At 34.3% G+C, this 10,597-nt stretch overlaps 1 protein-coding gene across 2 annotated transcripts in view; it reads right to left on the bottom strand.

Annotated features, from left to right (window-relative positions):
- Positions 1 to 5,772: 5,772 nt before the first annotated feature.
- LOC123709812 (TWiK family of potassium channels protein 18-like) overlaps positions 5,773 to 10,597 on the bottom strand; it is a 44,671-nt gene continuing 39,846 nt past the window's right edge. The window contains exons 2-3 of one of the 2 annotated variants that reach the window (XM_045661373.1): positions 7,437 to 8,046; positions 5,773 to 6,924 (exon numbers count right to left, since the gene is read on the bottom strand). In XM_045661373.1, the coding sequence (XP_045517329.1) occupies positions 6,209 to 6,924; positions 7,437 to 7,953 (1,233 nt within the window). In that variant the 5' untranslated portion in view covers positions 7,954 to 8,046 and the 3' untranslated portion in view covers positions 5,773 to 6,208. The remainder of the gene's footprint in view (positions 6,925 to 7,436; positions 8,047 to 10,597) is intronic. The other variant, XM_045661374.1, reaches the window with a different exon arrangement.

Raw genomic sequence — 10,597 nt, 5'->3', positions numbered from 1 at the left:
AGTCACGTACCTCGCTCTTGATATAGGAGTGTCACGCAAGCAGATCATACCCAGAGAACTGTTTATCTAGTTATTAGTATTAGCTTATAAACGATCTTCAATACGTAGTTAGACACGCACCATTTATTTAATCAATTTTGCATTGGTTGAAGATTCACAAACTGTGTCATACAATATATGGAATGTTGCCTTTCACATAGTATAAATTGTATTGTTCAATTCTGTAAATTTACCCAATAACCATTAATAATAATATAGGCATTGAAAGCGATTTGAGTAAAATGAAATGGTAAGTCTGAGGCGGCACTTTTTTGAAATGCACATTCGAGAAAATATCCTTTTTTCTTTTTATTTTTTTTCGTGATTGGAATTTTATTAAATATGCCTCATGTTAAGCGTCTAAGTACAGTTTTTTTGGGAAGTAGTTTCGTAATTAAAAATAATTAAAGGGCCTTCTGAAACTGAACGTGAATCATATATATAATGTATTTTCTACTCCTATTAGATAGCAACTTATATTATACAGGTATAGCTGACGTTAGAATAAAGTTAGGATTCAAACTTATTTGTTTAAACAATCTAAGCATAATTTAATATAGCTTAAACAATTTACTATGAATATCGGTACATAAAATATTGTATTCGGTAAAAGACAACATTTAGAGTGCTATTTAAAATTTCTATCAAATTTTTTTTTGCTATGTCGGAATTGCTATGTTTTTGGAATTGTCTTTAAAACAATTATTCTAAAAAAGTTTAAATTTTCAAGTTTCCATGATTTAATCAACCAAATCATTATTTCTTACGAATAAAACGGCACTTAAAACGTCATCTATCAACTAAGATTTCAAGCCCGAGGCTTGTTTTCACCCTGACATGACTCTCAAAGTAACTGTCTGGTATTATGAATGGGTTTATGTAGGGCAAACATTTATTTCTTGTTGTATTAATTGATAGCAATACGGAAACATTAAAAATAGTATTTTCCGTGAATTAAACACTTCGATGACTTGGCTTGAACTTAGTTATTTACTCAGTTCATTACAAAATGTTTCTGTGTAGAATGCTCTGAAGACCTAACCAATAACTATATATAATCAGTAAAAGACGCAGGTGTGTACTATGCTACTTGTTATTACCTCAAACATTGTGTGAGAAGTCATAGTACAAAATTTGTAAATAATTACAAAGCAATTGAGAGTAATTTTCAAAAGTTATCGTATTGTCTAGCTAATGAAATTAATTACATCACAATCTATATATGAACAAAGTGAGCAATGTTGGCCTAGTAGTTTCAAGTGGTGGTCGTGGTCGTAAGTTTGAATCTAGCTGTACACCAATGCACGTTTAACATTCCCTCGAACCTTGAAGGAATACACCGTGAGGAAACCGGCTTACCTTAGACCGAGTCCGAGTCCTGAGGCCTATTAGATTGACAAATGATTATGAAACAGATACAGAAATTGGAGGCGTTGTAGCGCCCTGAATTATTTGTTTACTTTTAAATATGAACATAATTATAGTTTATTTCAATAAAGTATATGATTGCAGTCAGCACATTAGCTATGCTACAATATAACTTACCTAGTTTGTATGAGACTGCTTGTGGTTGAACATCCATGTTCTGCACCGCATATTCCTCACTACAAAACTGATAAAGAGTTAGTAAACTGTGGTAGGTATTGTTAGAGCCTCGTGTGAACACGACAGCACGTAGAACCTGATTTAATTAAATGTGCTGATTTCATATCGATAGCAATATGCACAGTGTCATGTGATCTGTTTCACTAATTATTACTATGCGAGTCGAATGGGAAATTTCTATAGCTAGTAGGTAATAAACGAAATAGATATGGGAATTAACTTGTTACTGATTATCCGTAATAAGTAAATTGTTAACTTGTTGTTGAATATTAACACATAGCGGTTTAGGCCTCCTCGTCAACTTTCCGTTTGGATCTGTTATATGCTTCCTCCGTCCATTCTCCGCAGAAAAAAATACGATACCGCCAGCCCATAACGTTTGTGGTCCTCCCACGTTTCTATTTCATGGAGGTCCATCTTTTGTCTGCACATTTTTCAATAATTCCTAAGTTCCCATTCCAATAGTTCACAAGAACACGACATATTGAGAATAACAATATTGTTAAGATTTCATTAGAATATTGACCAACTACTGACACGACTCACCTGTGGTCCAAAATGTTAAAAGCTGAAGGTGCGAAATACACCAACAGCTCACTAAAATAATATTATGTATGTGTGAATAGGTGTAAGTAGTATTTAAGATATTGTCTTTGAACAATAAATGAGATTTGAATATTGCTCTGTCGTATTCATTTCTCGCTTCCTCTCAAAGTGGCGAAGACTACTTCAAGGCCTTAATTATCGTGGTGAGCCTGCCCGATAGCTTTGAGATAATCCCACCACCTCGAACGTTTGACGTAAACGCGTAGGGCTCCGTCTGTTACCTTAGGTCTCTTGATGCAGACATCCCGTACTTATTATATATTCACTATTTATTTGTTAGTACCCTAACACATACCTGTAGGGCTTAGGGATCCGTAGGGAGGTTAGGTTCTTACATCTCACCCTCTCATATGTTTAGTTATCTAGTTCAGCTGGCTCATACATACATTACATATACTATGCAGATACTCCTGACATTCAATACATATAAAGATTAAACACACATTTCACAGTCCCCTAGCTAACAAGCTGTACAAATATCTAACGTAGAATAATTGTATACTAACAAAACTTTGATTTCTGTTTCTATTTTTATAGTATGGAATTAAAGTGGCGTTATTATTAACTATTATCATTATAGCGGTACACCGCGATACTTAACCCTCAGGTCTTCCGTACATACCCAAGCTATACACCAATTGCTTTTTCTATGTGGCCAATTAACTGGAACATACGACGAAGGCGGGAACGGGCACATTTAAAAATTAAAAATTGACGGTGTGTGTTAAACGAAGCAGGATGACCTATTTGTCTATTCAGTAAAAAGATCTAAGATCCAGTCACAAAAGTCTTAGGCTATTAAGACCTACGTACAGTTTTTATTTTAAAATTTGCGCGACAATTAACATATGGAGTACGTAGTATTTGTAAAAATCATGAACATGTTATTTCTTTATACTGGGCTATTTCAGCCCACAACGTACGTTTTATAAATTACGTAAAAAATGAATATTCCTGTTCCTAAAGTAAAGTAGGAATACGGAAGGTTCTCAACTTTATTAACACAATAGTCTTATATTATGCAAATGAATAATTATAATAAAGTTTTCCTTATACACAAACATAATAATAATTTCATACTTTGTGTTGTCAATTATCTTCATTTAAATGACATCCGCATTTCACTCATTTTCTCATTACTGTACGTTGGAGCAGCGCAACTCATTATAATATTCTTTTATGTTAAATAAGAGCTTCTCCCATTCATTATATAGAATATAAGGCATTGTATGATAACCCGGTTGCTGAAACTAAAAGGATTTATTGTTCTTTGAGATTTTATTTCTTCTTCTTGGAAGTACTATCCCAGTTTAAGAATTTATGCAATTCATAAAAGATTTGTGATTTGGTAATTAATTTTATTTAGGTAAAGATTCTGCATTTCATCCAACAAGTATTTTCTTAATAATATTTAGTAAGTAGGTTATTTGTATTTTGAAGCGTCGTCGATTTTCGTTCGGACAAGCCTTTAAAGTTTTTCATAGAGGTACAAATTAGTAGTACTGCCCCTATAAAAAAATTAACATTCGACCTCAGAGTTGAGAACTACAACCGTAAATATAAACAAACATTGAAAATATTTTGAAAACAAGGTTAACAATGCATTAATTAATATCTAATTAGAGCATTGGCTTTCAGACTCATGTAAGCATCGGCTTAACTAAATTACAATAGAGTAGTTTCTGAAATCCTTAATTAAGTTAAGTCTCTCGAGTAAGACAATGATAGGTCTACAGATATCTATGAAGAAGCCAGCATCAAATAAAGGGTGCCTTGGAAGAGTTTTAAATAACTTTAATATGTATTTACATTTTTATACATATGTATTATAAAAGTATTTTTAGGTATACCTAAAAACCTTTTATAATTCGTCATGATATAATAGCCTTTCCACGAAATCACAGTGTAAATTCATTTTATAACTACCTATATTGCGACCACTGGGTATTCAGGCTGACGTAGCAAAAACCGTAGGAAGCGTTGTAGTGAGCAAGGCGGTGTAACGAAATTGCGTAGCGTAATCATAGCGAATAACGAAATTTATATTTGTGATTGTGTATATGATTGATAACAAATACAATAAAGTACTTTGTTTAAATCAATTTTAATTTGTTAACTTCGCTTTAAGAAAAAAAGGTAATATTTCAATTTTCGTAAATATCTGTTACCACTACATACACTTTAAATAGTATATTTTACTAATCTTTAGTTTATGTGAACTGTTAAAAATAATAACACCTATCATACTGTTTTGGTTTAGTCATCACAATGATACTACGAAATTAGCAAAGTTTGTATTTATAATGACAAAGAAGCCAAGCGAAAGTCTTACTGTCTCATGGAGGCTGGACGAATTATTTTAAGTAAAGTTATTTTCGTGATAGCAGAAGTAGCTTTCATTGAATTTTAACAATATACTTTAATATGAATTTAATAATTCAATAAACTTTACACAATCTTACAACCATTTTTTAGTTATATATTATTTGGAAAAGAAAGAAAGAATTCTTATATGCTTAGGAGGCAAACGAGCAGGAGGATCACCTGATGTTATGTGATACCGCCGCCCATGGACACTCACATTACTAGAAGGCTCGTAAGCACGCTGCCGGCCTTTTAAGAATATGTATGCTATTTTCTTGAAGGACTCTAAGTCGAATTAGTTTGTAAATAGTTCACTTGGCAGCTGGTTCCACATACTGGTTGGTTGTTTATGTTTTACAGTATAAATAGAGTGATATCACTGCAAATGTAAATGTTGAGTTAGAATAATTAATTCGCGTTTATGACCGATAAAAGATATATTTAAACATTTTATGACATTCATTTCCATAAATACTTATTTAGAGAGTAGATCGTTGATTTCTTATACTGACTAAAACATTTTGATGAATATAAGCAAGTTACTTCTCTTTAGTAAATACGATACTAAGTCCGCTACATAGGTTTTTTCATCACAAACGATTTATATGAGAAACAAGATATTAAAGTCTGCAACATAGAGTACTTTTTGCTATAAAACAGACAGTTTATAGGTCGCGAATAACGTAACCTATAAACATTATCCCAATCATCTGTACTTACCAACTCTAGTTACATAAATTTGGACCGCATAGTGGACGCTGCTTAGAGGATCCGACGGCAGATTAACCTACTTGACGATCGACCCACGGGACTCATGTTTGTGGAATTATCGGGACATCTCCGATTTAATATCACGTTTGAACTTTGAACACATATGCTGTGTTCCTTGGTTTACTTGGAAACTTGTAATATCTCGTGAACTCACTATTATTGTGTTTGTAACAAGATTCAGAACGGAATAGTCAATTTATGTTGTGATTTGCTTTAAGTGACAGTTAAATCACGATAAAAAGAAATTGTAATTGTTAATAACTTCAACATGAATTGTACTGACTATGTGTTTACAATTCGGTTTTTTGATATAAGTAAAAGTAGTAAATTTTTAAATTCGATCTCAGAGTTCAGTTTACAGTCAATGATGGTAAATTAAACCACATATAAGTGTAAAACTTTATTAAGTAATAAACGGTGTTTATTTCAACATACTTATGTGTGTGTACAGTCACATAAACACATCGTCCGGTAGTGTGCGGCCGGTGTCAGACCGATCGTCCTCAAACGTCACCATTTTATCCCTCCGATCTCTCCGGCTCTTGTCGCCAAAAGTACTTACCGTACAGAACTCCCCACCACCCGTCCCACTTAAGTTAAACTCACTCAGACTTCTTGGCACAAAGTACTCTATACATCGATCAACGTGACCCGCTGAACGGCGAACTGGCGTATTCCTCTGAAAACTTTCCTCGCCGTACGCCGTAGATTTCCTCCTTGGCAAACTATTGAATTTTGTCGGATTCGAACTGTCTATTTTGAAAGTAACTTGGGGTCGTTTATCGTGACAATTTATAGACGGCCCGTCGGCCGTCTCCCTGTGTCAAGAGACGACAGCCATTGCTATCTTTTCATCACACGCTTCACTGTGTACTGCTCGGGACTTAGCGCTACCCATCGACAGAGCGGTGAAGCCACGCACGGCTACGCTCATGTCCTCCTGTATCAAATTAAAACACATTGCTACTATAACTATCCCCACCAATATATAGATACAACACACTCCCACAGCAATGTCCTCAGCTTTTGCTGATACTGTGCTGGCGTACAGTCCCGGCTTAAGATGACCGAACCCTATCGTCGCGAGGCTTGATAATGAAAAGTAACAGCCGTCAATAAAGTTCCACTTTTCCGTTGAATGGAATATAAAAGTACCTAATGCTATGTACAAGGCAATCAATAGTAAACTAAGAATAATTGGCACTCGTGTATGGTCCCGACACGTCCAATGATAACCGCTGTTAAAATTGTCAAGATTGAGGGCGGCTGTGAAAGGTGTTCGTTTTTGACGATCGAAAATCATTTCGTTTCTCTCGCACTCCGCTACTGGTAAGGTGTAGCGCAAACACTCGGCTTTTGAGTGGAAGTCTCCACTTCTGAGACGCGATGGGCACATTCTGGAGTAAAGGGAACGGAAGTTCCTTGCGAGTGCCTCACCGATGGTGGAGAGATAGAGCATTATGAGCGGTATACCCACACACGCGTACACAATTGCCACTATCTTTCCCGTAGACGACTTCGGCGCCACGTTACCATGACCTGTGAAAATATTTTATACAGTAAGAACATTTCCTGTAAAATTACTTCACATGTTTTATTCTTAATAGTATATTACCATTAAGTTGTAGATTATTTATGTGGAGTTTTTTTATATGAAAAAGGTAAAAGTTAAGTAACAGAGGAGTTTCTTTAACTTACAATTGTAGAAGCCAATATAGATATAAGAAACGAATTTCCTATTTTCAAATACCTCGAAAATAGATACTTTGTATTAAAATAAAAACATATTCATATAGATTTTAAACGTCCATGAATCAATACATTTTTAACAGCTATATCACTCCAGTAGAGGCAAAATAATGTTTTGATATTTATGCCACTCTTCAATTTTAAACATCAATATTAGTAATAATAAATAACATTAAACATTATAAAATATTATATTAGTAAGCATATAAATATAGCAAATGGCGAATGTAAGTAATGAATAATAGTTGGTCAAAGTACTTGTTAAAAATTATAGTAAATGCATGAAAATGATAACAACTTACCAATTGTAGTAATTAGCGTCAGGGCATAAAGAAAACTGCCAGCAAATGTCCACCGATACTCGGCGTCATCGAAGTGTATCTGACCAACTTCGACGCCATGTATCGACTTCATGAGAACCTTCTGAAAATCCATCAACTCCTTTGCAGCCAATTTCGTCCAGTTCTCCTTGTACAAAATATTAAGATCTTCCGTTATTGACCAGAGCTTCTCCACCGTTTTCGAGCGCAAGTCACCGCTTTCTTGTGAACTTAAATTTGGCTTCGATTCCGCTACAGCAGTTTCTTCTATCACTGTATTTCCTTCTATTGCGAGGAAGAGGAATCCACCCAGGAGGTTGTAAGTGAGAACGAGGAAGCATATCGCAAGACAGGTGAGAGGTGACGCTCGTTTCTTGTGAGCGCATCTGCAGCAGAAGAGTTTGGTATCGTCGATGGCTTCAAAGCAGCAATTAGGTTCTTCAATTATTTCGGATTTTTGGTAAGCGCGCTTTGAGTCGCGGCTACCGTCTTCTATCATGTTTATCACTGAACCATCCTTTAAAGTATCTTGTATTTTTTATCGTGTATTTTTCGTCGTATCCTCATCTTGCTCTTGTAGTGTCATCTGAAACTATCAAATAATATTTTTACTGCATACTTTTTAATAAACAATCCTAATTCACGAAAGTACGCAAAAAATTTCGTATATGAAATCTTTCTAAAGTTTAAGAGTATATACAAAATCGTGTTAAAGATAAACATATTTGTTACTGTTTAATCATATTCCTAAAAAGGTTTTCCTTCCTGAGGTCGTAGGTTCGACCCCCGGCTGTGCACCAATGGATTTTCTTTCTATGTACGCATTTAACATTAGCTCGGAGAAGGAAAACTTCGTGAGGAAACCGGCTTGCCTTAGACCCAAAAAGTCGACGGCGTGCGTCAGGCACAGAAGGCTGAACCTACTTGCCTATATTTGTTAATGGAACAAATGATTATGAAACAGATACAAATCTGAGGCCCAGACCTAAAATGGTTGTAGCGCCATTGATTATTATTAACAATATTAGGAGGAAGATTACTGAAGATTAAGTTAATGGCTGGACTCAATGTATCATTATTTTGCTTTTTTTTCATTTTAAATCTCGGAAGCAAGAGTAAGAAAGAAAATTAGAACGGAATTGTTGAAAATATTTTAGAAAAAGATTATTGTTATTAAGTCCCAAAAAAACAATATTTTAAAGCCTATTTACTCTCTAAACCGAATTCCAATTAATACACCATATTACTAACCCACATTGCATCATATTAAAATACCGTGTACAAAATGTTTACCACGCAAGTAACATTGCAACGCTTCAGCAAAAGCTCAAAGGAACGTTTGATCACAGCATTAATTACTGGAGACCTAGTAAAATCGTATAACTATATTATGTAACTAGCTGTTTCCTTTTAAACATAAATAGATCCTGTTTACTATGTTAGGCCGTGTGATTACATTCGTGTGATTTTAAAGTCATATAATTTTTATTATCGATGGATTTAGCTGTATTTGGAAGAAGAGGACGTACAGTTGCACACGTACTAGGTAAAGATGACCGAGAGACGCTTTATATGTATGTAAGAATCTAAGCAAAGAAAATACTAAATTAGCAACATTCGGACTACCCTAAAGTAAAACTATACCGTATAATACCCTTATTTGTAACAAAAGTGTAAAATGATACCGTTGTGTTGTTAAATGAAACATAATATTTTACATTAGGTCTAATGTGCGAAAAGCAATATATATCATATTTTATTTTCATTATGAAATTCTGAAAAATATTCACGTTTTTAAATGATTCCATAATATATATTTACAAAAACAAATTAAATCTAAATTGGGAAATAACATTCAGAAAATATTTTTTCAAACGTGATATGAACGTGGAGTTTAGGAAAAATATTCATAAAATTGGATGAAAAACTCGGAAAATCCGGTGAATTGTTCGAAAATAATGGTGATAAAACAAAATGGAAGGTAAAGTTGATGCAAAAAGTTATGTCTCGAGGGCGATATTAAGGCAGGGTATATACTTGAAGAGGAAAAAATATTTTTAAAGTTATAATTTTAGGAAATATGTTGACATTCTTTGTTTTATTAGAAATCCAAAATGCTATTCACCAAAATTATAACATAAATTTACGTTTCTAATTTTTAAATCGTAAAAACTCGTAAGTATTTACTTAAAACGTTTAAAGAGGAGAAATTAAACACTAAACAATATTAATGCTGTATTACCTGATGTAAAGTGTTACCGCTGCGTATGGACATTGCCAGAAGGCTGGCAAGTGCGTTGCCTATGAGGAATTAGTACGCTCTTTTCTTGAAGGACCCTAAGTCAAATTGGTTCGGAAATACTTCAGTGGGTAGCTGGTGCACATTGTGGTGGTGCGCGACCAGGACTGACTTAAATAACGCTCAATTGTGGAAGGACGGATGTCGAGGTGATACAGGTGGAATTTCGTATTCTGCCTCGACGTCCAGTGATGAAACTGTGCTGCAGGTCGATTAATCATTCAACTCATAATAGAGAACCAAAACCGGAAATATTAGTATCTCGTAATAGCATCCACACAAAAGTTGATAATCCTCTTCACGAAAGCCAAAGGCGGATAATAGAGTTCACTCTGATGAGTATTTGTTCGACAAACACATTGTTTTAGACAAAAAGAGTTGCAACACCACAGAGTATGTATCTCGAGCTACACAATATTAGCTGTATAATGTTAGTACAGCCATCACTATTCATATACACATAAAACAAAACCCGTATGCGGAACTTCAGTAAGAAATAAAGTTTGTAACTAAACCTATTTCACTACTTATATGGAAACTTTAGCATCGTATGTACGAGCTTTAAAGAGATGCGGGCCAGTAGCCGAAGTAAAACTATAAATAACAAACCCTTGAGAATCGAACTGGCTTTGTATGGTGAAAACTTTTAATGCCCTTAACACTATTTTACCGTGCAAAAAATTTACTTGACCGATAAGCGTAAATCTTTATATATTTCTTTCTATATACAAGTTTAGTATGTTATAAATTCTACTTTAAATGAAGTCGTAACCCCGCAATGGAACAAATTTCTACGTCTGTTTATGTAGTAAGTATAGTTGATATTTTTTTCTTGATCCTGAGA

Source organism: Pieris brassicae, chromosome 5 (genome assembly GCF_905147105.1).
Source record: "Pieris brassicae chromosome 5, ilPieBrab1.1, whole genome shotgun sequence".
Classification (NCBI taxonomy): Eukaryota; Metazoa; Arthropoda; class Insecta; order Lepidoptera; family Pieridae; genus Pieris; species Pieris brassicae.
The sequence above is the reverse complement of the archived record's forward strand: the minus strand, read 5'-3'. Positions and strand labels throughout refer to the sequence as shown.